This window comes from Macrotis lagotis, chromosome X, assembly GCF_037893015.1.
Source record: "Macrotis lagotis isolate mMagLag1 chromosome X, bilby.v1.9.chrom.fasta, whole genome shotgun sequence".
Taxonomy (NCBI): Eukaryota; Metazoa; Chordata; class Mammalia; order Peramelemorphia; family Peramelidae; genus Macrotis; species Macrotis lagotis.
This window is the reverse complement of record NC_133666.1, coordinates 41589744-41617615: the sequence shown is the minus strand read 5'-3', so window position 1 is coordinate 41617615 and position 27872 is coordinate 41589744. Positions and strand designations below refer to the sequence as shown.

Below are 27872 nucleotides of genomic sequence, written 5' to 3'. Positions count from 1 at the left end.
CAAATGAACCTTTTTATTAACATTCAGAATCAGCAAAAGGCAAAAAACGGTGAAAATATATTTCTTTTTTCTAAGATGTTCAATGCAATGGACAACATAACATATTCCTCTTGCTGGTGCACTTCAAGGACCTGAAATCCCTTAATATGTGGATTTTCCTATAAAGAAAAGCAAAACAAAACAGAGGTTGAATTCCAAATGCCAATTTAGAAAGAGTATCATGCTCAAAGCAGAAAAGATCAGTTACTGTGTCTCCCTTAGTTTTTTGAGCCATACAGTGACAGTTCTTGCTAAGAATCCACTAGCCCAGATATCATTACAAAGAAGAGTTCTATATAACAAAATCTATTTCCATGGCTTGGGGCTTTGCTGCGGTAGTTAAAAAACAAAATCAAAAAACAAAACTGCAATTTATGGGCTTCATTGTAGATTGTTAGCATAGCAGGCTGGGACAGGCATCTTCAAATATAAGAGTTAGAAGAGTCCTGGGGAATCAACTAGTCTGACCCTGTGACATTCCCTGGGGAAGGATCAATAGTGATACTCCAGAGCACAACGAGAGGAGTAAAGCTTTTGAGTTCTGGCTGGAAGGCCTGGTCTTCTGAATCCTCTTTCCCTAATGCCATAAAGGAAGATCACTTGAACTATTAAATTACCATCAATACAGACACAGACACAGACACACAGAGAGGAGACAGAATGGGAAAGTGGCACTACTTGGGTGACATTTGGCCAAGATCAGGCCTGGTTTCAGTATCTGTAAAGAGAGAGAATGTTGAACTAGATGACCTCTAGGACCCCTTCCAATTCCTATGATCCTGCCTATAAACATACACAAAGAACTAGGAAGGGAATACCAGTGGCAGAAACTTAGATTTTGACTTTCCTTTTATTTTCCTATGTGGTTCAAAGCATTTTATTCTCACTCTATTTGGAAGAAGTTGTCTTCATGCCTTGGTCCAGCAGACTGACAATGTGCTTTCTAGCAATGTATTTATTCAACAAAATGCTATTCCTACAAAACAAAATAGAGTTCCCTTGCCTGTGCCAAAACACAAACTATAAATCAACTTTAAAAAACATCATTTTCTATTCCATGCACATTAAACTTAATTTGACTTGAATGCATTGAGGTTTTCTGCATTTAAAAATTCTTGGCATCAGACTTTACAATAAAGAAGACAATATTATTCAGAACTGGATACTTTTTCAATTCTATCTAATTTCCTTCAATTTTACTTTATTGATTGTCAGTGACTCCCCTCCTCCCAATTGAAGCAATCTATTTATCTAATATTTGCTAACCATAACCCAGTTTTCGATGTTAACCTACTCATGTGCTGAGGCACAGCACACTTGTCCTCAGACCTCCCACTGAGTATTCTCCTCCAGGTGAAATGCTACAAGCCAGACTAAAACAAACACACAGATCCTGCTACATAGCCAAAAACCAAGGTGCGCCTAGGGGTGCACTTCACCATTCAAAGAATCCTAAAATATCTGAGCAGCTAAGAATCTCAGAGAAGGGAAAATGAGGCCCATGCTACTTTAAACTAAGACATTCAAGTTAATAAAAAAGACTAAGGCCCAGAGCGGTTAAGGGATTTTTTCAAGTTTCAGCATCCTCATGCTACCTTTTTTGCTAAACAACTATTCCCTTGCATTCTCTCTCTTTTTAGGTTTTTTGCGAGGCAAATGGGGTTAAGTGACTTGCCCAAGGCCACACACCTAGGTAATTATTAAGTGTCTGAGGCCACATTTGAACTCAGGTACTCCTGACTCCAGGGCCGGTGCTCTATCTACTATGCCACCTAGCCGCCCCACTTGCATTCTCTTACAGGTAATAAAAATCCTTTAAGGAAAAGGGAAAAGTAGGGAAATCAAAGGTCAGTGCAGAGATCAGGAATCTCTGGACTGAGTTCAAAAGGCCCTGAGAGGTTATGTAGCAGCCACTCCCTGAGAGGTTATGTAGCAGCCACTCTGTCATTCCAAAGGCAAGCACTTTGAAGCACAGATAGCCTCACCTGGCTACAGGTAACACAGGTGTGATGTGAATGCACACTTACTGTGCTGATTCATTATCCTTTTCACTGGACTAAGAGAAGTCCACCATTTAACAGACCAAGAAAATAAATAACTTGTCTAATCACACAAAGGTTTGAGTACCAAAAGCAAGATTCAAATTCAGATTCCCTTCTACCTCTGCCACCTCTACTGTCTACCCCAATGTTAATCAGTTTGTTGCCCAGTGAAAATGCTAAGAGAGTTCTCACTAAGGAGGAAGTGAAGAAAGCTTCCCTCCTACCTGCTTCTACAATGACACAGGAATCCCTGAGGTCAGAACTCAGAGGGGGTCTTAGGGTCATCCTTCTCTAAGAATTAGGAGCAGGTTAGGGCAGAATGAATCTTTTACTGCCCCCTAGGGCTTGATTCCCTGGACAGCTATCCCACTAACACTTGGAGCAGGGATGCTTGGGGTGGGTGGGAGAGGGAGCCCTGGAGGGCAGTGTGAGACTGCCTCTACTCCTACTTGCACCTGTCTAACCTGCAGGCTTTTCCCTACCTCTACTAGAATGCCCAGGATGCCAGTGTCCCTCTGAGTTAAACTAAGGGATCACTTCCCTTCAGGTCTCTATATTTTAGAAGCTAATAATCTCCAATTGCAGCCTATCATTTCTTTTGTAAGATGATCAATGAAGAAATGATTACCTTTTTGACTCTTCTTCTTCTTCCTCCTTCTCTTTTGTTCTCCAAGTAAGTGTTCCTTCACATTATTGCTGCGATGTCTGTGTTTCCCAGAACTTCGGTGTTTGAGCAGGCTCCTGGTGACTCCTGAATTTCTCATTCGCAATTTGACAGGTTTTCTGCAACAACAAAATGGAAGGTAAGACACTCAGCTCCCAAGAGCACACTCCTAGTCATTCTTTTTACGTCTTCTTTTCTAATTCTTTGTTTCTGATTCTAATGAGAAGAATTCTAATTCTGTTACAAGAAATTTCTGATTCTTTTAAATGGTCTTTCAGACATCATGGGCCACGTGACTAGTCATCTAAACATATCTGATTAAAGTATTCAGCCCAGGGGTCAGGCATGGCTAGCTGTCCTTGCCCCCAAGGGGCAGCCAATCTACTATAGGACAATGTTTGTATTGCATGGATTCATTTATTCTTTTTTAAAATTTATGTATTTCATTTTTAAAATTTTTCCCCCAGTTCCATGCAAAAGCAAGTTTCAACATTTCTTTCCAAAGACTTGAGTTCAAATTCTTTCCCTTCCTTCCATCCTACTCCCCGCATTGAGAGAGTAAGTTACTTGGTGTAGTCTAAAAATGTGAAGCCATATGGCAGATAGGTGGCATAGTGGATGGAGTATCGGCCCTGCAGTTGGGAGGACCTGAGTTCAAATCTCCGAAGGCACTTAATACTTACTTAGCTATGTGACCTTGGGCAAGTCACTTAATCCCATTGCCTTGCAAAAATAAAAAAGTATAGGCGTGAAAAAGTTACTACAAGAGTCATGTTGTAAAAGAAAACATAAACCCCCCACACACAAGAAAGAGAAACTTCAAGGAAAATAAAGTGAGAAAAAACAGTATGCTTCAGTCTGTATTCAGATACCATCAACTCTGTCTTTGGAATGGTAGCATTTTTTATTTTAAATTCATCAGAGAAATTGTTTCAACATTTTTTCCCACAGTTGCTACTGCTAGCTATATCTTCCTCTATCTTATTTCCTTCCACCCCAATTATTTTATTCTCTCTCTCCTTTTACCCTGTCCCTCCTCCAAAGTGTACTGCATCTGACTACCCTCTCTTCTATCATCTACTCATCCCCTACCTCCCCATCTCTTTTCTCCCATTCCTTCCTTCTCCCACTTTCCTCTAGGGTAAGATAGATTTCTATTCTCAATTGAGTGTGCATATTATTCCCTCTCTGAACCACTTCTGATGAAAGTAAAGTTCACTTATTCCCCCTCACCTTCCCCCTTTCACTTCACTACATAAGCTTTTCCTTGCCTCTTGTAGCTAAAATAACCTACCACATTCTACCCTCTTTCCCCTTTCTCCCAGTATATTCTTTTCTCCCCATTAACTCTATCTTTTTAATATCTTGTACCTTCAAATTCAACACCCACCTGTGCCCTGTCTAATTATGCTCCTTCTAACTGGCCTAAGCAATGAGAAGGTTCATATGAGTTATCGGTATGATTTCATTTATTCAGTTGTTCTTGAGTCATTCACAGTAATAGGTCTGTGCTGATTGGCTGCTTGGCAAACCAAACACCTAGAAAATTTAAATGTGATGGGTGTGTGTACCCTGAAAGGGAAAAAAAACAAACCAGAGAAGTGGCCATAGCAGAGGTCAAGGAAGAATACAGAAAAGGATAGAGGGAAAAAGAAAACCATTTAGCCTAGTGAAGGATAATGGTTGTACAACCTACAGATCAGGTGAAAAAAAAAAAGACAAATCCAGCACTCAATGCCCAGCAACATGGAGAAGATAAGAGTAGTATGGAAATGTCACAGGAGAGGGGCAATCAGGAAACCTGAGGTGGCAGCCCAGCCTTTCCCCTCATCAGCCCCATCAGCACATTATCTCTGATCCTCAGTTTCTTTCTCTATAAACAGGAGTTGAATGAAATGATTTGTAAGGTTCTCGCCCTGATCCCCACCACATATCCTCCTAGTTCTAAATCCTCAGATCTATTCTTTGAAAGGAGTGTGGCCTGCCTGCTTTTCTGTCTCTGGAATCTGGTCTCTCCTGGGGTACTAATACAAGAGACCCAGGATTTACTCCTTTTCTCTCTAACTTTCATAACTGTGTGACCACTAGACTAACCTGAATAAAAAAGGAACCCCAAGAAACAGGACATTTGGCAAATCCTCATAGAAGTATCTCTAGATCTAAAAGAAGCCACTGAAGGGAAGGACTGGCAAAACAAGCCACTTTTTATGTTCAAACTCTCTATGTTGCAAAAAAATTCAATGTACTTTCAGAGGATGTGTCCCGATGTCCTTTTCAGTGGTAGGCCTTTAAGGCAGCATGCTGATCACCACAAGTTTTCCTGGGACTCTCGGATTATTAGCCAAGGGCCTATAGTTGTTTTATATACACAGATGATGAGCTCTCTGAAAGTCATGGTTTTTTTTTAATTTTATTAATTAATTTATTTATTTTGAATTTTACAATTTTTTCCCCCAATCTCGCTTCCCACCCTCCACAGAAGGCAGTCTGTTACTCTTTCGTTACACTGAATGTCATGTTCTGACAGAGCTCAAAGATGACTGTCATCATGTGAAGCAGAGCCAACCAGAGAGGGAGTCCTTTGGTAGTAGTCACTGGCAACAACTGTCATTTATCTAGCACCTCACAAACCATTTTAGTAATCATTTGCTTTGATCCTCACTACACCTCTGGGAGGTACTTATTGGAGGAATGAATATTTCCATTTGAGGAAACTGAGGATCAGAGCAGCAAAGCTACTTATCCAGAGTGATAGAGGAGTATCAAAATCAGGAACAAAACTCAGGTTTTCCTGACTCCAAGTCCCACCCTCTGTGTCCTAGGCTTTGCTGATTCTTCTGGATGTGACTGGTTACCCCAGAATGGTCTTGTTAATTTAGTGCCTAAGTTCACAAGAAATACAACAGATGTGATGGAACACTATTGTTCTATCACAAACCAGGAGGGATGGGAATTCAGGGAAGCCTGGAAGAATTTGCACGAACTGATGCTGAGCAAGATGAGCAGAACCAGAACATTGTACACCCTAACAGCAACATGGGGGTGAGGATCAACCTTGACAGACTTGCTCATTCCAACAAGTGCAACAATTTGGGGCTATCTGCGATGGAGAATACTATCTGTATCCAGAGAAAGAACTGTGGAGTTTGAACACAGATCAAAGACTATTATCTTTAATTTTTAAAAAATGTTATATTATTATGTAATTTTGCTATCTCTTATACTTAATTTTTTTTCCCTTAAGGATATGATTTCTCTCTCATCACATTCAACTTGGATCAATGCATACCAGGGGAATGATGTAAAGACTGATAAACTGCCTTCTGTGTGGGGTGGGGGAGGGAAGCAAGACTGGGGGAAAATTGTAACACAATAAATAAAACCTTTCAAAAATTAAAAAAAAAGAAATACAGAGGATGTGGCATTTTTACAATTCTGTATACAGGAATTTAAGTGGAGAGACACCTAGTGGAGATGATTTGCAACAAGAATAGGAATTCTAAAGAGTGATTACAAAGTATGTTAATTTACAAAATGCTTTGGTAAAAGGTCAAGATGATCAGGCCTGAGAGTGGCTAAGTGGAACAGTGGATAGAGCACTGGCCTTGGAGTCAGGAGTGCCTGAGTTCAAATCCGGTCTCAGACACTTAGTGGTTGCCTGGCTGTGTGGCCTTGGGCAAGTCACTTAGCTCCACTGCTTTGCAAAAACTAAAAAAAAAAATCATCCCTGGTGTCCAGTGAGAGCCAGACAGACAGGCAGAGAAGACAGAAAGAGTCAGAGACAAAGAGAAAGGGAAACAGAGGAGAGAGAAAAGGAGAGACACAGAGACCAAGTGTTAGTTAAAGGAGAGTGGGGATGCCTTGCTCTTAGAGAATGGATGACCCACCCAAACACCCTGCAGAGTTGGGTTAACATTTCCGTCCAACTCTTTGCCAATAGGGGCGTTCCAGCTGGGTCTCCTCCAAAAAGAGAATGGTGAATTACTTTCTAAGGAGGCACAATCCTCCCAGTCTCTGGCATTCAGAATCCCTCATCAATTGCCTTGTTGTCAGGGCTCTACAGTCAGTTGAAAGAGCAGTAATAACTGGCCAGGGCACAGAGAGAGCAAGGACCAGGTTCCTGCTTGTCATATGTAAATATTGCAGAGAGTGCTATAGGCAAAAACTGGGGGGATGCTAGGCAGCTGGCAGAAGCCGTTGGATCAAGAAACAAGTAGCCCTATCAACACATGCCAGTGCAACCAAGCTGACACCAGCAGAGGGCAATGAGATCACCACCTGCAAAGTCACTGAAAGAGGCAGATCATTGAAGCCATGGAAGTCGATGAGCCTGCTAAGGGAGGAAATGTAGAGAAAAGGTTGGGCTGAGAACAGAGTCTTCCAGGGATACCCACACTTTGGGAACAGGTGGGGAAAGAAAACCTAGGAAAGGACTAGAAAAGGAACAGTCAGATGGACTGCACCACAAGGGTACAGGATCATGGAGACCAAGGAATTAGAGAGGATAAGGTAGCAAAAAAGCCTGAAAAAAGAACATATTCAATATGAAAACGAGGATGAAAACAGAATATGAGGGCTTGGGGAGGATGCAGATGTAATAAGAGTAAAAACCTTAACAACAACAACCACAATTATCATTTATTCAGTTTAGCAAAGCATTTTATAAATATGATCTCATTTGATCTTCACAACAATGGGAGAACGGCACTATTATTAACCCCATTTACAGTTGAGGAAACTGAGGCAGACAGAGGTTAAACAATTTGTTTAGGATCGCACAGATAATTGGTATCTGAGTTAAGATTCAAACTCAGGTCTTCCTGACTCCAAGTCACTTTATTGCTGCATTTTAGTGTTTTCATTATTTGATCCTCACAACAAAGTTGAGACATAGGTACTATAAATATTATTTTTCTGTCTGCTACAGGTCACCCTTTGGTACTAAAGGGGACCACACCAACCAACCAATCAGCCAAGTAATTGGTGGCATGAGTTGCACAATTATATATTTATTATAGGGAGGGAAATACTGTACAAGGCATCCTTCTCACTTGCCTTTACTAGAATTGTTCTACCTGTGGCCTAATAGGAAATAGGACTATTAGAGATAGTCTGGCTGTTGCAGGAGTATCTTGGCCTTGAATTAATTTCACTTGCTCCCATATCAGTGAGGCACCACAGGGTTTCATCAATGCCAGGCAAGCACCAACATGTGATATCTGGTGACAGAATTGATGATCCCCAATAAATCCTAGACAGTCTCTCAATGGACTAATCATCAGTTTGGTCTTTCCTCAAGACTTTCCTTGACTTCTCTTCCTCCCATATCAGAGAGGGATCCCAGCACATCACCAACTCCAGACAGCAGTAGCATGTACAATACAACAATAGAATGCAACAACCTTGTACTTCCTAATCTGCCACTCAATAGACCCAGTCATCAGTACAGTCTTTCTTCTCAGATAGTCCTAATACAGGTTAGTTTTACCCTACTGATGAAGGGTTATTGACATATTAATCCTGCTCAGTCCAAGAGGAACCACAGGTTCACACATTTGATGTATGTGCTTGGTTGAGGAACCAATACGGCAAAGCTACCATGATTGAAAGCCTCTAAAGGTTCAAATTCCCAAATCTGGAGGACAGAGATGGCTCCCATGAGGTATCCAGTGTGGTAACATACCTGATCCTGGGGAAGCTGACTGTAGCCCTAGGGAGAGTTCTCTCTTTCTTTGTGAAGGACAGGGCTGCCCTGGAATGGCTTCACTCCAAGAGAGGGGGCCTCAGGCCTTAGAAAGTGCCGTGGTTCCAGCCCATCTGATGAGATCAATCTCTAGGGAGTGCACTAATAGCAGAGCAGTATAGCCCTATGAATGGCAAACTGGCACTGTCCAAGTGTTAAAGCTTATTAGCCAATCGTGTATCGGACTGATGAGTAGCTTATAAGTCAAAGCTTTTTCTATCTTTGGATGTACAAACTGAAGCATAGAAAAGTAAGTCATCTGCCCAAGGTCACTTAGATAACAAGTTTTAAAGTCAAGATTCAAAACAAGATCCTGTCCCTTCTGGATTTGGCCCCAGGTATTCTGCCTGTGACCTTAAGGCCATCTCTAATAGCAGACCTTTTAGCATCCTCGAATCTCTTGTGCCGTTCTCAAGAGCTCATGACAAAAACATCTCATATGGAAAAACTGACCTTTACTTCAGTAACTGAACTGACTTGGATGAAGCAAGAATTTCCACTATAACGTGAACTGTTATCACCAGGCCCCAGTGTACTCTGCTTGTGATCAAAATGTTCTTTTACAATATTTCTCTAGAACTAGCACTGTGTTGAGAATTGGGAGGATTTTCTTTCCTTTCTCTGAAAGCTAGACTTAGGAAAACAGCAAGGCCCGGAAACTGAAAACCTTTCAGCAGGTGGCTAATGACCAGATCCAGAGTTTCCAAAGAACATCTCTGGTCATATTACAGAGTTCAGAGAAACACACAAACATGAAGAACATTGTGTTCTATCCTCAAATGCAAATGATAATGATTTTTAGGCCACTTTTATGACTCCGTTCTACTCATTTTTTTTAACCCTTTCTCTCTCCTTGCCTTCCCACACTAAGGAGATGAACCCTCTGTAAGCAAGGCTATCTGTATACCAGAATCTACATAATACAGAAGCTTACACCATGTTTTATATTTCAGAGGGGACATTTTTCATAGAGCATCACTAGACAAATACCAGTACTATCTAGTGGGGCATTCCTACTGTCTGCTAATTCCTTCAAAGTATAACAACAGATCATGTGCAATCTTCAAAACCAGTGCTTTGTATGGCTTGAAAAGAAAATGACAGGTTTGTCATCTTCAGATGGTAATACTGATTTCTCCACTTAATGCAAATTCAGTAATTCAGTCTTCAAGGAAGAAAACAGAATTCTGGACATGAATTTCTTTAAATATAACCAGCACCATTTGCATTTTAAAAGTACCTCGATTAAAATCCAACAAGAGGGGGCGGTGGTGCAGTGGATAGAGCACTGGCCTTGGAGTCAGGAGGACCTGGGTTCAAATCCAACCTCAGACACTTCATAATGACCTAGCTGTGTGGCCTTGGGCAAGTCACTTAACCCCATTGCCTTGCAAAAAAAAATCTAAAAAAAAAATCCAACAACAGCAAATGGTATCCTATCAAGTGTATACAAACAGGTAAATATTGGCAAGGGGTTGGCCCTCAAAACCATGAATGGGGCCATGGACCACTCCCTCCCTCTTCTAGCCCACGATCAGTTCCTTTCTCTGCTTTCAGCCATCTAGGAAGATGGACAGCTGTACCTCACTGCACTAGCGAGCTTTCACAGGTACTTGCTGACCCCAGCTAGCAGATAATGAAGAGAGACTTGGAGGCAATTGAGCAGGCCATTGTAGACCATAGGATTAAGACACTGGCATCAAATTCGCACAAGCTCCATTTTTCTACATTTACATACAGTTCATATTGGCAAAATTTCCTTTAGAAAAAAATACGAAGTGTTAGAGGTGAAAGAACATATTACTTCTGCAGCAAAGTTCTGCAGGATTGCAGGAAAGAAGCCCCACATAGATATGCTATGAGGCATGATGATTAGAGTAACAGCACTGGAGTCTGGAGGATCTGAGTTCAAAACCTACTTCAGTTACTTACTAGTTGTATGACCTTTGACAAGTCACTTCACCCTGACTGCCTCTCATCCAGGGCCATCTCCAATCATCCTGATTCCTATCTGGCCATTGAATCCAGATGGCTCTGGAGGAGAAAGTGAGGCTGGTGACTTAGCACAACCCTACTTCACTCAAATCCAAATCATGTACTTATCATGGGATCACCTCTGAGATCAAGTTCCAGTTTTACTTCTAAGGAACTTGCTTAGGCAATTGCTAGCCCCCCTCAATCCCTTCATCTCTTCTAAACTGGGAGGAAACACGTTTTGTCATCTCCACCTCTCATGTGGGCGCTCAATCATCTCCAATTAGCCCGTGTATTTCAGAAACAGAGCTAAAACACATTCTACAAATGCAGATATTGTGTTGGGTTGGGAGAGAGCATAAAAGAATTGAAGTAGAATAGCTTTTTTTAGCTTTTTTTTTTACAAGGCAAAGGGGTTAAATGACTTAGCCAAAGCCACACAGCTAGGTCATTATTAAGTATCTGAGTCCACATTTGAACTCAGGTCCTCCTGACTCCAGGGCTGGTGCTCTATCCACCATGCCACCTAGTTGCCCCCATGGAATAGTTTTCTTTTAAAAGACCATGCTTACACAAACCTTATGGAAACATTATTTTCAGAGATTTCAAAAATGCCTATAGCTTGCCCTCCCCTTTGAAAGAAGAGGAACTTAGGCTTTGGAACCCCTAGAAAGAGATCCTCCAATTCCAGAAGATTAAGAAATAAAAGAATATATTTGCTTTTTGCTTACCTTTTCTGGCAAAACACGCGGAAACAGGTCGGAATACATCCCAGTAAAACCAAGAAGGCAGAGCTGAAGATGAAGGACCGAATGGACAGTTGAATCCCTGTTGGGCAAATGACAGCACCTTTGTGACTTGAGGGAGCCAAAGATAAGATACCTTTCATCAGATCTTTAGAGAAAACCATTAGCTTATCAAGTTGGAGAAGGAGCCGCTCTTGTTTCATGTTAAGGGATAACATATATACGCAGTTCAAGGCTGCACCCGGGGCAGCCAAATCCTCAACCATGAGACATAGTCTAGTACTGGGCCTAAGATAATGCAGCTCCCCAAAAGGCAAGCTTTTTTAAAAATGAGGCTATTTTTTGTCAACAGATTGTGATCCATGGTAGGCATTCCCTCCTAGGGCTGCACGTCTGCTTCCTTTTTGGACATATGCTAAACATCCCTGGGCACTCAAGGAACTAATTCATCTCTGAACAGTTAACTTGGTAAAGTAATGGCCCCCTAAATGTTGACTTCCAACTATAGCCCCATTAAATTAATCGAGGTAACAAGTAGCTGCAGCTGACTAGGAATATTTTGACTTTCACTCTTAAAAGCACATTCTATAAGAGCTGAAGAATTGTCAGTCTAAGCACAACACAAAAAAACTATACCAATGAATGAATAGTAACTATTAAGTGTTAAACTTGTGATACTATAGTTATGAGTAAGGTCTGGCTTCCATTATTAAGGTTACATTGCTCAACAAAGAATTTGGATTTGAACAGTGACTATCTTAACTTTTTTTTAAAAAAAAATGGCTTCTCATAGGACTTTTTGCGGTAGTAAATCCTCAAGTACTGGAAACTGGTCATGTGCCCTCACTATTCTGAGGAACTGTCCAAGAAGCTTGATCAAATCTAGTATAGTGTGGTTTAAAGAACAGTGGCCTTGGCACAAAGAGAACTACTCTGACACAAACTGGCTGTGTGACCTTTGGCAAGTTGCTTTACTTCTCTGAGGCGAGTCTCCTCATTTATAAAATGGATATAATGACATTTCACAAGGCACCTGTGGGATCAAATTAAGAAATGTATTTTGCAAACCTTAAAACACCTCTAAAAAGCACCCCATAAATGTTAGCCTTTATTATTGTTAACATTATTATAATTACTATTATTATTGAAAAATATGTGATCTTTAAATTGCTTCTTCAAGTCTTCTTCCAGTTCTTTGGGTGGGAGTATCTCCCGCCCACAGAACATGGCCTCTTTCTAATTTAACAGACAGGCTTTGAGAGGTACTGTAGCCAACAAATGCATCACCCTAGATGACTCTAGGGTTGAGCTTCTCTGCACCCGGTCAGCCAAATCCTCAGCCATGAGACAGAGCCTGGTACTGGGCCCAAGATAACAAAAACAAGAAGAACCAATATTTAGATAGCACTCTCAAGCTGGGAAGTGCACAATGGAAGGAACACTCAGTTTAGACTTTGGGGACAGGGCTTTCATTTTCAGTTCTCTAGGTCACCTTGGGCATGCCGTTTTTCTTCCCTGGGCCTCAGTTTTCTCATCTGTAAAATCTATGACCTTAATGGATAATGCCAAAGCTCTTTGAAGACAAAAACCAGGGATGGCTAGGTGGCACAGTGGATAGAGCACCACCGGTCCTGGAGTCAGGAGTACCTGAGTTCACTCCAGCCTCAGACACTTAAAAATTACCTAGCTGTTTGGTCTTGGGCAAGCCATTTAACCCCACTGCCTTGCAAAAAAACCTAAAAAAAAAAGATCAAATGAAGACAAAAACCATTTATTTCCTTTGGGGTTTCGTTTCCCGAGTCTTCTCACCCCAGTGCCTCATAAATAGGTATTGAATAAATATTGAATAAAACTAACAACAACGATGATGATGACTGTCATTTCTGTAGTACTCTAAAATTTACCAAGTGTTTTCTGAACATTCTCTTATATGAATCTCACAACAATTTTGTGAGATAGATATTTATTATCTCTATTTTTATTTTTTTATTTTTTTTAGGTTTTTGCAAGGCAAACGGAGTTAAGTACAGCTAGAGACTATTAAGTGTCAGTGTTAAGTATCTGAGACCGGATTTGAACCCAGATACTCCTGACTCCAAGGTCAGGGCTTTATCCACTATGCCACCTAGCCACCCCTATCTCTATTTTTAAAATGAGGAATCTGAGCATCAGAAAGGTTAAGTGAGTAGCCCAGCATGACCAAACTACTATGTTCTCTTGGATCCTGTTTGTTTTCTCAGAACAGAATTGAAAATATATGCACTTGAAGCCTCTCTATCCAGCCTGGTTGAGAGGGTTTGCCAAAGTCTTGCTCCCCTCATGTATCCCATGCAATGAGGCATCAGGAGAGAACTGTAGTGTAAAAAACTTCAAACTAAAAGAATCCTCCTTTCCCTCCCCCCTAGCCCCCAGTCCCCACCCTTGCCAAAGTCCTTCTATATGATAGTAATGGATAGCCACTTAAGAGACATGGAATGTGTGCAATATAAATGCATGGAAAAAAAAAGGTAACTCCTCTAAAGTCAAAATGGTTCTTTTCCAAAAAAAAAAAAAAACCCTAAAAACTAGACAAAATGATAGGAAAATCCAAAGCAAGAGAAAGGAAAAGCTGCAATGTGATCAGCCACAGACCCAAGGGGAAGGTGCACCAGTGATGGTGGATTACAAGCCAACTGGGAAAGATCATCCACTTACTCTCAGGTGCTAAGGTCATTTCTGTGGACAAAATATTTAGAACTAGAAGGAGCCTTAGAGAGTATTGAGTCCAACCGCTCTCCCCCCTCATTTTACAGAGGAACTGAGGTTCTAACAGGAAAAGTGACTTGTCCAAAGTCACTTGGGCAGTGAAGTGGTAGTACCAGAATTTGAGCTCAGGTCTTCAGAATCCAAATCCATCTTTCTTTCTATTTCACCATACAGAACTCCATTGTAACTGGGCATAACAGGCTGTGTGGAAGTTATATAGCTACTCTCTGCCCTCCAAATGGGGAATGGAAAGCTATTCCATTACTCTTGGACCCACTTTGGAATAAGTGGGATGGCTGACTAAATTGTGAAGGAGGCTAACAGTTGAGCTCCATAGGCCATAACATAGTATCTATCTCCAAGATATTTTTTCCAGAGAGAATTTTTTTTGTTAGGGAAAATAAATAACAGTTTTCTCATCTAATCAGTAAGTGCATCACTTAACTGGGTTACTCTGACTGCTGTATTAAAAAAAGGACTAGAAATTGAAGTCACCCAAAGTTTTCTGATTCATTTGGACACCATTCTTAACCTTTTGCCAAATCCTGATTCAGGGGCTCCAATGGAGAACAGACAACTAGTTTAAGTGCAAATTGTCTCATGCCAGGAGATGGCTTGCATTTCTACTGAAATTCCCTCAGGATCCCTTGGGATAAAGTATCATCCCAAATACCAGGGAGACACGAGTAAGGAGAGAAAGAAGATTGAGAGCGACAGAGTCAGAGAGAACTGGGATTTCTTTCCAAATCAGAGGCCCTTGTTTTATGAATTCATTGCCTTAGAAAAATCTCACACACACTATTCCTATTGTTACCACTTAATCCACCCCAAATACTGTAGAGATTTCTACTTCACTTGCTTTTGGACCAATTCCCAGTTTGAACATTAAGAAGGGATTAATAAAACTGGAATGTGCCTAGGACCTGGGGGGGAAGCTGTGCAAAATTCTGACCGAAGGCTCGGAATTGAAACTTTTGTCATGTAAACAGTTTCTGCATTTTTCTCAGCTAGACCCTTATCTATTATTTGCTGATCAACTTACTGTCTACCACAGGAGTATAGCAAGTTGGCTCATGTTTTCCTTTTAAAGAAAAGCAGCAGTTGAATTGCAAACACATAGTTTGATTAAGATTCTTATCTTCATGACATGCCTCCATCTTCTGTCCTTCCTTTAGCCGACAAGCTTTGAGAGACAGAAATCCAAAAGAGATTTTTAGTAATTGTCATTAATCCCTTCCCCCATTTGATAAACTATTATTACCTACATGTCTCCCAGAGCCAAAAACCAAGAGAAAGGCAAGTTCATGAAAGAAAATAGTGCTGCCAGGCTGGCAAAGTGCACAGTGGAAGGAACACTCCATTTAGAATTTGGGGAAAATGAAAGAAAATAGTCAAATGATTGTTGAAATAACAAATTATTAAATTTAAATCAAAATTAAAAGCAGACCACCTCAGGTCTTTCTGTTCCTAGATGAACATAAGATAAATGAGTTGTCAACAGATTAAGGATAAAGTTATCTTCCAAAGACATGTCCTGAATGGTGTTGTTAAGCTTCACATGTCTTTAAGTTTCAAAATCTTGTTTTGGATTCACCAGTTGGAAGAATACCCAGACTCAGGCAAGCCAAAGGGGAGCTAAAGGAAGGCTGTGACGATCACAGCCTTTCCAAACTTAGAGATGAACATCTGTCCAAAGGGAATCTCAAAAACTGCCTCTAAGGTCAATGCTGCTATACCTCAACTCCATCATTTTTTAACCCACAGGAGACTGTTTATTGTGCAACAGCAGAAAGACAAAGAGACTATTGAAAAGGAAGCAGCAGCAGCTGGGGGAAGAGTGCTCATTGTTCATTCTGACTCAAGACTCTGATACAGCTTTAAGCTTTGTAAAATGTCTTTCCATATACCCGCAATTGTGCAGGGGGAAATAATAGTACATTTATGTAGAGGTTTAAATTATGAGGAGCACTGTACATATGTTATCTCATTTGATCTTTGGACATACTTGGCCGATTTAGGGCAGGGAAAGGCAATTTTAAACCATTTGATCATCAGCATTTTTTAAAGATTTGACTCACAACAGATTCTATGCTTTCTGTGAGATGGAACAGCTGGATTTTATTATGTGTCAGCATTAGGTCAGAGAACCAAATTTGGGGTTCCACTTTCCAATGGTTGTTTCTGCACACTTTCAGAAACACCAATCTCTTGTGCAAATACTGTGATCCAAGCTGTTTTTGATGCAGGCAGGGAAGAGCTGTGTATCTTCCAGAGGACAATCTATTGGGACCAGGTGACAGACGTGGAAATGTAAAGTGGCTCCTTCTAGGATCCTGCAAGGCTAAATCATTTAAGACCCCAGTTCTGATTTTCTCTGGCACTGGGCTGCTCACTACAGGGAAAAAAAGGCAGTTTGGCTTTTGGCATATGCTAAGCACCACCCTCTAACTCTCGTGGACATTTTGTAGACTAGGAAAAGGGCCACAGATACAAGAAATAGATTAGGCCAAGGTCACAGATTGGGGCAGTGTTTAAAGCTGGAATAGAAACAAAGCAATTGATGGAATGCTCTGTTAACATACTAATGGCTTCCAATTATTTCTGGCATATCTTTGCATAATTTTAAATAATTGATTTATCTTTGTAATTCATGTGGCAGCATGTATGGTACTTCTCCTTGAAGGGACACCAAATGTGTTCCAATAGGGGAAATGTCTCATTGCGGTTAATCATTCTCACGGGGCAGTTGCAGGCCTGAGAAACACATTAAGTACAGTATTACAGAGGCCCTGGGAGATACAATCTGACCTTTAAAAAGAAGGATCAGCAAGACAGATGGAAAAAACATCTGGTCTCATCCAGAACATCAGGGCTTCCCAACACCTGGCTAACTGCCACAGAAGGCTCAGATTCCACCAATCCTTGGGCAATGACTGAGTCTCAGGCACTGCTCCAAAGGTCAATCATTGGGGAATGACTTCGAGAGCTTCAGAAGGATAGATTTCATTCAATTCCACAACTGAGCACCCACTTTTTTACCTGCTTGCTATGTGCAAGGCACAGGCAGGTTAGGAGAGTCCACTTACTCTTTGGGAAGAAGAACTGGATTGCATCAGCTTTTGGTCCTCCTAATATTATTTCAAGATCTTCGAAATACTCCTCATTCCTTCTCAAAGCATTTTCAAATGATACTGAAAAACCTGAGAATTAGATTATTTGGGTCCAATATAGTCAAGCATTCAATACTTTTAATGCTTTTCCTGATATAACTTTTCCTTAAATGCCTTTTCCTTATAAGGGCATTAAAAGCAATTAAGAGAGATACCAGATTTTAAATGTTTGTTCAAATATTCCTGACTCTAATCAGTAAGTAGCTAATGTGAATAATTGAAGAGCAGAGCATTTTATGACAGTAAAACACATTTCCAAATATACAGGACAGAAGACAAAAGTCACTTTTTCTCTTATATTCGAATAACTTATAAAAACAAAGTGGTAAAAGGGAAGACTGGGGGCAACTAGGTGGCGTAGTGGATAGAGCACCAGCTCTGGAGTCAGGAGTATCTGGGTTCAAATCTGGCCTCAGACTCTTAATAATTACCTAGTTGTGTGGCCTTGGGCAAGCCACTTAACCCCATTTGCCTGGCATAAACCTTAAAAAAAGGGAATTGATACAACTACATAATCACAACAGCACTTGAAGTTGTGCATGGTGCTTTATAGCTATTTTATTTGGACCTCCTGTGAAGATCACTGGCTCTATTTTACAGAGAAGGAAACTGAGGCTCAGAAAAGTTAAGTGACTTGTCCATAATCAGAAAAGTAGTAAGTGTCAAGGCACATATGACACTTCTCTTAGTCATTTATCAAGCGAGAGATGCGTTAACTTGGAGACAGGAGGATCAGAGGTTCTTGAGCCATGTGTTTGAGCTGGTGGCATTATGAAGTCCAACTGAGCCTCTTATTTTTCAGAGAAAGAAACTTGGGCCCAAATGGGTGAAGGCACCAGATCAAAGTCACAAAGCCATAAAGTTGTAAAAGAGAAATCTGAATCCAAATCCAGGGCACTCCCCTCTCTTCTATGTGGTCAGTCATCTACTAACTACAGCAAATTCACAGAAGGATTTGTGGCCCATCTGCTTCCCGCCTCAGTGAGAAAAACCTAGGTCATCCAATAGGAGCACACATCTCTTCCCTTCTCGTCATTGAAAAGCATGTTTCTATATCCATTCTGCCAATCCCAGAGGAAGACATGTTGTTTTTCCTTTACAAGATTAACCCACCCCACCCCCATTCTATGCTCTTAAACTTCGCTTGCTTTACACTTGCTCCCTTTTGAACTTTCTCTCATTTTCTTTGTCTCCATTGTTTGTCTACTCTGTCTTCACAGACAAGTTCCACTGATGCTAGAGAAAGTCAAAACTTAACAGCCTAACAGTGAGGGTCAACAACAAAAGATAGACCAAACTTCTAATTTACAAAGCACCAAGAGTCTGGGGTCACAGAGTATAGGGGTAACCAGTCCTACATAATCCAAAAGGCCCTGAGAGGGTCACTGTTTAACAGGATGTATGCTCTCAGGACCTGGGAATGGGAGTGGAAGGAACTATGGATAAGGCACAATACAATTATAATGCTCGCATGAATTAGCGAACAAAAAATATGTTCCGTTTATTCTGTTTAAGAAAACAGAATTAATAATACATTTGAACAATGTATTGGCAGTTCATCATTCCCCAAAGATTATAGCATAGATTGGCAAAGTATCCAACTGTTTTTAATAAGGACAGTTGCACTTTCCATATTCACAGCTCAGACGCTCTCAGTGACTCTGGGGCTGGTACTGCAAGTTGAAGAGGAAGATTCCTGGTTCACAAGCAGCAAGACACTACAGTGAAGAAGAATAAGGTTTATTTATGCTTATAAATTTTAGGGAACAATTATCTTTGGCAGGCATATATTTTTTGCTATGGTCAATTTTCAGCTGTCAGACTCTGAGATCCAATTTGGAATTTTCTTGGAAAAGATACTGGAGAATCTTTGCCATTTCCTCCTCCAGTTCACTTTACAGACAAGAAAAGTAAGGAAAACAGGGTAAAGTAACTTGTCCAGGATCACACAGCTAGTAAGAGTCTGAGGCAGATTTGAATTCAGGTTTTCCTGATTTCAGGCCCTCACACTCTATATATTGCAGTGCCACCTTGTTGCCGGCCACAGATTATGAACCAGTAAAAATATACTATGAACTGGGGATGTTCTACTGATCTGGTCCAACACTCTTTACTTTACTGGAAAACTAAGAAAACCAAGGTCAAGATAAGGGAAATGATTTAACCAAGGTCACACAACTAGATAGCAACAGAGGCCAGTATAATACTTAGTTCATTTGATACTCTGAAAGCTTCAGGAAATGCCACTCATTTCACAAAAAGTATTCCAAACCCACCATCTTCCCCAGTCACATTATTTATGATTCTCATCCTAATTTTCCACAATAAACCCAGACAAGCTCTTCCTAACATTCTCCATGCTTTGTCTTTATCCCTTTAGTGTCTTGGGCAGGGGTGCCAATGTGCTATTCGGATTGACAACCTGTTTGTTGCCTTTCAGTCTCAGGATGATGCTAATTCACCTCTTTTTTCAGTTATTGCTGTTCTTAAAAATGCCTTTTCAACTACTTATAGCAAGCAAGTAGTTGGCAGCATGCTATAGCCCATTTACATCCTTCTATTGCTCTGTGGATCATTTGTCATTTTCACAATTTTCTGTCCTTGGAGACCCTATAAGTTCCTTAAATCAAACACCTCAAAGAGACTGCACATTTTAGCAGCCATCATATTGGAATCACTGAAAATAATACTCGCCACTCTTCCCTTCCTACTCCATTCCATGTCCAGCTTATTATTTATGTGCAGCAAATGTCTACCCGAAAAACACAGATTGTGGGTTGTTCAAAAAAGTTACTGCTTGCCTACCATACAGGGTGATGGTCACCTTATTAAACAGTGAGATTCTGGAATACATAGAACTGGTTTCCCCTACACTCACTGTCCTCAGACTCCTGTGCTTTGTAAATTCTATTGTTGTTTTGCTCCCTCCTTTACTGTTTAGCTGTCAGTTTTCACTTACTGTGAAAATAGACATTTTCATTGGCTTGAGTTTTTCAGCACGTATGGTTATACTGGCTTTTGTCACATTGCTAAGGAGGATTGATAGGGTTCTGGCCCCTAAAGCCATTAGCACAGCATTATCTGCCAATAGAAACATTTGGAGTACTACTCCATCAATAGGGAACCCTTTGATTTGAGAAGGGAGATACCTTACATGATCTTGGAAAACACTCTGGGTAAATTTCTACATTTAGTAGTAGTGGTGGTGGCAACAGCACACATTTAGATAGCATTTGACCCCTTTCTAATCTCACAACAACCCTGTGAACTTAGTACTACCTCTTTCCCTATTTTACAGAGGAGGCATCATCAAGTCCAACAGAAAGTTTCAAGGACTTGTCACACAGCTGATCTGTTTGGGGGCAAGCCGGAAACACAGACCCTCTTGACTTCAGGTCCAGCATTCACTTGATACCACAGGACTACCAATTTAGAGCTAGAAGGGATTTGGGGTCATATTGTCCAACTCCTTTGTTTTATAGCTGAGGAAACTGAAATACAGAGAAGTTCCTTAACTTGCCAGTTGTCACATACATGATAGTTGCAAGAGGCAAGATAAGTCCTAGGTCCTATGATTCTTTTCACTGTTTCACCCTGTCTCAAAGAAAGACTGCATTCTGTTCAACATCAAACCTTCAAGAGAACTATGAGCTCACTGAACTAGGGACTTCCTTTGTCAATGCAGATTATAACTCTTTGACCCCTCCTTGACCAAGGAATTACTAATACTTTAATGAAATGGTGAGTTACTAAGTTCCTCCCAAATTCAAAGACTTATTCTGAAAAGAGAAAACCAAAATGGAAGTGGTCCTTGGTCCTTCAAGAAGAAGGAGTTGAGTACATGTGAGGTTTCAAAGGGGGTGGCAGTTGATCAGGATAGTATTTTATATTAATAAGCCAGTCAGGATACATTTATTAAGCACCTACTATGGGCATACAAAGAAAGAAAAAGACAAGCCCTGTCCTCAAGGAACTCATAGTCCAATGGGGAGAAAATATGCAAATAACAATGTATAAACAAACTCCATAAAAGATAAATTAGAAATTGGGGGCAGAGCTAAGATGGTGGAGTGAAGGCAGGGACTCCTGTGGGCAACTCCAAATACCTTAAAATAATGATTCTAACCAAATTTTAGAGTGGCCGAACACACAGAAAGTTAGAGTGAAATAATTTTCCAGTCCAAGACAACTTGGAAGGTCTTTGGGAAAGGTCTATTCCACTGGGGTCAGAAAGGGCCTGCAGTACAGCCCAAGCCACACAGGAGCAAACCAGCTCCAGTCACCTAAGAACAGACCACAGGGCACCTGGTTTCCTGGGAGCACCTGGGTTCGTGGCAGTGGGGTAGATTTCCAGACATTTCAGCCCAGGGATTGCCAAGAATAATTGGGAAGCTCAGCAGGAAAACTCTACCACACCAGAGTGAGAGAGGAGCCCAGCATAGGCACAGTACAGACCTGGCCTCAGAGAACCAGGCACAGGTCTTGGGAGTCACCCAGATGCTGCTTCCAAAATCCTAAGCCCACAGATGGTAAAGGGGTTGGGGGAGATTGCAAAGGTCTCTTTGCTTTGCCCATAATCATATATTAAGAAATAATGCAGGAAAACTGCCCTGATATCCTAGAAGCAGAGGGTAAAATAGAAAGTGAAAGAATCCATTGATCACTTCCTGAAAGAGATCCCCAAATGAAAACTGCCAGGGATATTACAGCTAAATTACAGAACTCCCAGGTCAAAGAGAAAATAGTGCAATCAGCCAGAAAGAAACAATTCAAATATCGTGGAGCTACAAACAGGATAACACAAGATTTAGCAACATCTACATTAAGGGACTATAGGCCTTGGAAGTGGATTATGACCAAGAATCAACTACCCAGCAAAACTCTACTATGTAAGGGGCGGCTAGGTGGTACAGTAGATAGAGCACCGGCCCTAGCTGTGTGGCCCTGGGCAAGCCACTTAACCCCATTTGCTTTGCAAAAACCTTTAAAAAAGGAAAAAGAACCCACTATGTGGCAAGCACTGTGTCGGGTATTTTGAAATATTCTTTTATTTGACCCTCACATCAAACCTGGCAGGTACGTACTATTATCACCCCCATTGTAGAGTTAAAGAAACTTAGACAGATAGAGGCAGACTTTGCCCCAGGTTACATAGCTACAAAATGTTTGGGGCTGAATTTTAACTTACGTATTCTTGACTTCAGGCGGGAGATAAAATGACTAGTTTGGTAAATATCTAAGCAAGGTAGTTTGGCTAGGATACATTGTGAAGGGAAGAAATGTGAAATTAGGATCGAAAAATAGCCTGGAAAGAGATTGGAAAGGATCTTAAAAGTCTTTATTTTGGGGGCAGCTAGGTAGTTCACTGGATAGAGCACTGGCCCTAGAGTCAAGAGGACCTGAGTTCAAATTTGACCTCAGACACTTAATAATTACCTGGCTGTGTGGCCTTGGGCAAGTCACTTAACCCCATTGCTTTGCAAAAAAAAAATAAAACCTAAATTTTTTTTAAAAAGTATGGGATGTTAAAATAATTAGCAGTATCTATCTGAAACCATCAACAAGCATTATATTCAATGGGGAGAGGCTAGAGGCATTCCCAATAAGATCAGGGGTGAAACAAGGGTGCCCATTATCACCACTACTATTCAATATTGTATTAGAAATGTTAGCATCAGCAATTAGAGAAGAAAAAGAAATTGAAGGAATTAGAATTGGGAAGGAAGAGACAAAACTCTCACTCTTTGCAGATGACATGATGGTCTACCTAGAGAATCCCAAGAAATCATCCAAAAAACTACTGGAAACAATTAGCAATTTTAGCAAAGTTGCAGGTTATAAAATAAACCCTCATAAATCCTCAACTCTTCTATATATGTCTAGCAAGATAAAGCAGGAAGAGCTAGAAAGAGAAATCCCATTCAAAGTAACCTCAGAAATATAAAATACTTGGGAGTCTATTTGCCAAGACAGACTCAGAATCTTTTTGAAAACTATAAAACACTTCTCACACAAGTTAAATCAGATTTAAATAACTGGGCAAACATCAACTGCTCAAGGATAGGTCGAGCTAATATAATAAAAATGACAATTCTACCAAAACTAAACTATCTGTTTAGTGCCCTACCAATCAAAATTCCAAAAAATTACTTTAAGGAGTTAGAAAAAATTGTAAGTAAATTCATATGGAGAAATAAAAAGTCAAGAATTGCCAGGAGCTTAATGAAAAAAGTGCAAAAGAAGGTAGCTTAGTCCTACCTGATCTAAAATTATATTATAAAGCATCAGTCATCAAAACTGTTTGGTATTGCCTAAGAAACAGAGTGGTGGACCAGTGGAATAGACTAGGTGTAAAAGCAGATGATAACAGTAATCTCCTGTTTGATAAACCCAAAGAGTCCAGCTATTGGGATAAAAACTCCCTCTTTGATAAAAACTGCTGGGATAATTGGAAGTTAGTATGGAAGAAACTTAGATTAGACCAACACCTCACACCCTTTACCAAGATAAGATCCAAATGGTTATAGGACATAGACATAAAAACAATACTATAAGCAAATTAGAAGATCAAGGACTAGTTCAACTGTCAAATCTATGGAAAGGGGAGCAGTTTATGACTAAGGAAGAGTTGGAGAACATCACCAAAAACCAATTAGATGATTTCGATTACATTAAATTAAAAAGCTTTTCTACAGATAAAACCAATGTAACCAAGATCAAAAGAAATGTAGTAAATTGGGAAACAGTCTTTACAACTAATGATTCTGACAAAGGACTCATTTCTAAAATATACAGAGACCTGAGTCATATTTTTAAAACAAAAAGCCATTCCCCAATTGACAAATGGTCAAAGGATATGCAAAGGCAATTTACAGATGAGGAGATCAAAGCAATCCATAGCCATATGAAAAATGCTCTAAATCATTAATTATTAGAGAAATGCAACTTAAAGCTTCTCTGAGGTGCCACCTCGCACCTCTCAGATTGGCCAATATGACCAGAAAGGATAATCATCATTGTTGGAGGGGTTGTGGGACATCTGGGACACTATTGCACTGTTGGTGGAGCTGTAAACTCATCCAACCCTTCTGGAGAGCTATTTGGAACTATGCCCAAAGGGCAACAAAAATGCGCATACCCTTTGACCCAGCAATACCACTACTGGGTCTATACTCTGAAGAGATGATGAAAAGGGGTAAAAACATTACTTGTACAAAAACATTTATAGCAGCCCTGTTTGTGCTGGCAAAGAATTGGAAATCCAGTAAATGTCCTTCAATTGGGGAATGGCTTAGCAAACTGTGGTATATGTATGTCATGGAATACTATTGTTCTATTAGAAACCAGGAGGGACGGGATTTCAGGGAAGCCTGGAGTGATTTGCATGAGCTGATGCTGAGTGAGATGAGCAGAACCAGAAAAATACTGTACATCCTAACAGCAACATGGGAGTGTTCAACCTTGAAGGACTTGTTCATTCCATCACATATATGACATGTTTGATGTAAATACTCTTACACAGGTGGGTTTCTGTTCTATCTCATTTATATTTGTTGTCCTAGCTTCTCTAAAAAATACCCTTAATTCAATTTAAATCTGACTGATTTGAAACTTTCAATAGGATTACTTTCTCTTCCATTAGTCTTTGTTGTTGTTGTTAAATGATAAAGTATATAATGTTCCAATAGGCTCTTTCTTAATGTATATAAATGAACTTGTACTCTAAACTGCTGCTTCCCTGGATGATATGTTTCTCCCCTTGACAAGTGTTTTCTTAGCTGGATTTTCCTCGATTTCTTATCAGAAGTCAAACTTTAACAGGTTCTACCAAGAAAGAATGACTTTAAATCACAATAGCCAGCTAGTATATAGTGCCTTGCTTTACCTGTATGTATTATCTCATTGGATTCAGTCAGATAAGATCTCAGAAACAAACTGAATCTACTTTCTACAGAGCAACCTAAGAATTGAGAGGCTGGTTGCCAGCAGACTAACTCCTAGACTGGGAATTATTTTGCCAAGGCGACATAATACAAATGATGCTCTTTTTTTCGCTTCAAAGTGTTTAATACCTGCAATACCCAAGTTTAAAATCTAGTAATCCCCACCTACATTCTTAAGGACTTGGGGGCAGTAGAAACAAAGAGATTTGCTGCTCTGAGAAACTGGGGGCTTCAGTTCTGTTATGGTCATATTTTGAATCCCTACTGATTTGTTTCTAGCCAAGTTCAGCTTGGATAGGTTTGGAGTTTGGAGCCAGACTGAGTGGGCCTTGGGCCAAGAGGAATTTTGATATTTGGTTGCTAGGGGAAGGAAAAGCAAAATAAGGTAGTTCTTGGGGTGTATGATTTTTCTCTTTAATTATGTAGAGGGTGGGGAGAAGTGATTCCCTCTAGCCAGGAGCCTTAATGGACCTACACTACACCACTGCCTCCCAAAGCTTGCTAGGTTCTTTGTTTACTGTTACCGTTTTTAAGCATTCACCTTTTCAGACCCTGGTTTTGCAGAAGGATACTGGACTAGATCCCATCTCCCATCTTCCAGTTCTGAAGATCGCCATGTTTCAAAAAGTCTTAGACTTATTTGGCCATCAGAATCAGAAATGGTTTGGGATGAGATCTAGATTACCCGACAACCTTAGCACCTCCTTCCCAAGGATAATTGTGTCAGAAGGCTGGGCCACCAGGGAATAGAGGTCAGTGCCCCTGGCGCATCACCATTCCCAGGGTGTCCCATGGGCCGGAGGGGCTCGTGGGATAGGGGCGGGAGGCGTCCCACGAAGGCGGCTGGGGTAACCAGGCCCCAGCTAACGCTGGCCCACCCCCCCACCCGCGGCACTTACCTAGCGCCAAGCCGCCAAGCAGTAAGCAGAGAACACACCCAACGAAAATCTTGAAGGTCGCCATCTTGACAGACTTCCGGCTTCGGCCTCGTCCTGACGACGGCAGGCCGGAAGCGTCTGCCACCTCCCGGATCAGCCTCTGCAGTGACTGACCCCAGCTGCCTCCTCCGCCCCAACAAAACCCGTTCCCTGGGAGGCCTAGAAATCCAGGCGCCAAAGTTCCTGCCGCTCTAGATGAACAGAGGCCGAGGCGGTAGAGCTCGAGCAAGTGCTCGAGCACTCACGCCGGAACTCGGCCTTCCGCCTTGAGCAACAAAACACCTAATGATGTCTCATTTCCGGGGGCGGGGCAACATGATGCGCCTGCGCTCTCCAGCTCAGAACCTTGGTCCATGCCGACTCACAGACCAGTGCCTTTGCAGTGAAATCCATGCGCTTGCTGATGCGCCCTAACACGTGAATTAACAAGTTCCCCCAATAGACTGACCATCTAGTCCAGACTTCCGTTGAGGCTCAATGTCGGCCCTACGTAATCCCATTTTGGATACGAATCCATGAATTGGAGATTGAAGCTACATGTACACGCATATATGGATGGCATGCTGAAGAATGAAATCTTTAAGATACATCTGTTGTGACTCAGTGTTTCTTTTGCTACTTCTATTTTACTTTAAAAAATGTGATTCTGGGGGCAGCTAAGGTGGCACAGTGGATAGACCACTGGCCCTAGACTTAAGAGGACCTGAGTTCAAATCCGGGCCTCAGACACTTAATAATGACCTAGCTATGTGGCCTTGGGCAAGCCACTTAACCCCATTGCCTTGCAAAAACTAAAAACTATACATATATATATATATAATTCTGAGAAAGCATTCATAGGCATCACCAAAAAGCCCAATGGATCAGAACCCAACAAAAGTTGAAAACATCTGCCCTATAAATACTTTAGCACAAATGCAAAGACTTGGATTCAAATTTTACCTCAAAACTTAGAAGTTGTGGGGCTTATTTTCCATTTTAACAATTGTTATACATTGGGTGGTTTGAAGGATTAAATGACTTAAGGTATGTCAAGCAAACCACACTTCTTTGAATGTAAGCTTCTTGTGAGTATCCTTTGTATTTAGGCATCCAGGTCCTGGCAAGACCTGGCACATAGCTGACACTGCTTATCGACTAATAGGATGTGGGAACTAACTACAGCCCAAGACAAACAAGATTAGAAACACAGATTTATTCTGTGTATGTAACAAATGCACTTACCTCTTGTCTCTTCTCTAAGGATATGATTTCTCTCTCATTACACCCAATTGGTATCAAGGTACAACATGGAAAAAAAGTAAAGACTGACAGAGTGCTTTCCGGTGGGGGGGAGGGAGAGGGTAGTATGATGGGGGAAAATTGTAAAACTCAAATAATGTCTTTAATAAAAATTAATAAAAAATGCACTTCAAATATATAGGAAGATACACATTTGGGTCAACTGGAATGAATTCACTAGAAAACAGCCATAAGCTTTGGAGTCTACTTTAAACCCAACTCTGCTACACGTGTAGTTTTTTCCTCCAAGATCCCTTTCAGCATTAAATTCTATGAATCCATGATCCTACCAATGCCTTAAAAAGCACAAAACAAATAAATGAACCTTTTAAAAGGCTATATGAAAGGCTGTTGCCTATCTCTAGGACACAGAAGTTAGAAGAAACATTTGTAGGAGCTAGGGGAGTGATCTCAATACCCCAACTTAGGGAGTAATGGAACAACTTTGTGTTACCTAAGTTTTACTAACTGGAGAGTAATGAACATGGAGGTTCTTTTAGAAAGATAGAGAGTTATCAAGGTGTTTAATGACAAGGATTCTTCCTTCTATTCCTACCACCACTGAGCAGAAAACCTCTGATAGTCCA

At 40.8% G+C, this 27872-nt stretch overlaps 1 protein-coding gene across 2 annotated transcripts; it reads right to left on the bottom strand.

Annotated features, from left to right (window-relative positions):
- Positions 1-26300, bottom strand: FMR1NB (FMR1 neighbor). Of its 2 annotated transcripts, XM_074208003.1 has the most exons (6): positions 25966-26300; positions 17040-17153; positions 14996-15136; positions 11194-11290; positions 2710-2864; positions 1-158 (listed from the first exon to the last, which is right to left on the bottom strand). In XM_074208003.1, the coding sequence occupies exons 1-6, from the start codon at positions 26027-26029 to the stop codon at positions 142-144; spliced, it is 588 nt and encodes a 195-aa protein (XP_074064104.1). In that variant the 5' UTR covers positions 26030-26300; the 3' UTR covers positions 1-141. The 2 variants fall into 2 exon arrangements, with proteins under 2 accessions (XP_074064104.1, XP_074064105.1); XM_074208004.1 differs by lacking the exon at positions 17040-17153.
- Positions 26301-27872: the final 1572 nt, after the last annotated feature.

Excerpts from the sequence above, each read along its gene's own strand:
- FMR1NB (XM_074208003.1), bottom strand. The coding sequence starts at position 26,029 with ATGGCGACCTTCAAGATTTTCGTTGGGTGTGTTCTCTGCTTACTGCTT. Across the intron at positions 17,154-25,965 it reads GCTTGGCGGCTTGGCGCTAG|GTTTTTCAGTATCATTTGAA; the intron begins GTAAGTGCCGCG and ends TCTAATTCTCAG. Across the intron at positions 2,865-11,193 it reads CGCGTGTTTTGCCAGAAAAG|AAAACCTGTCAAATTGCGAA; the intron begins GTAAGCAAAAAG and ends TTGTTGTTGCAG.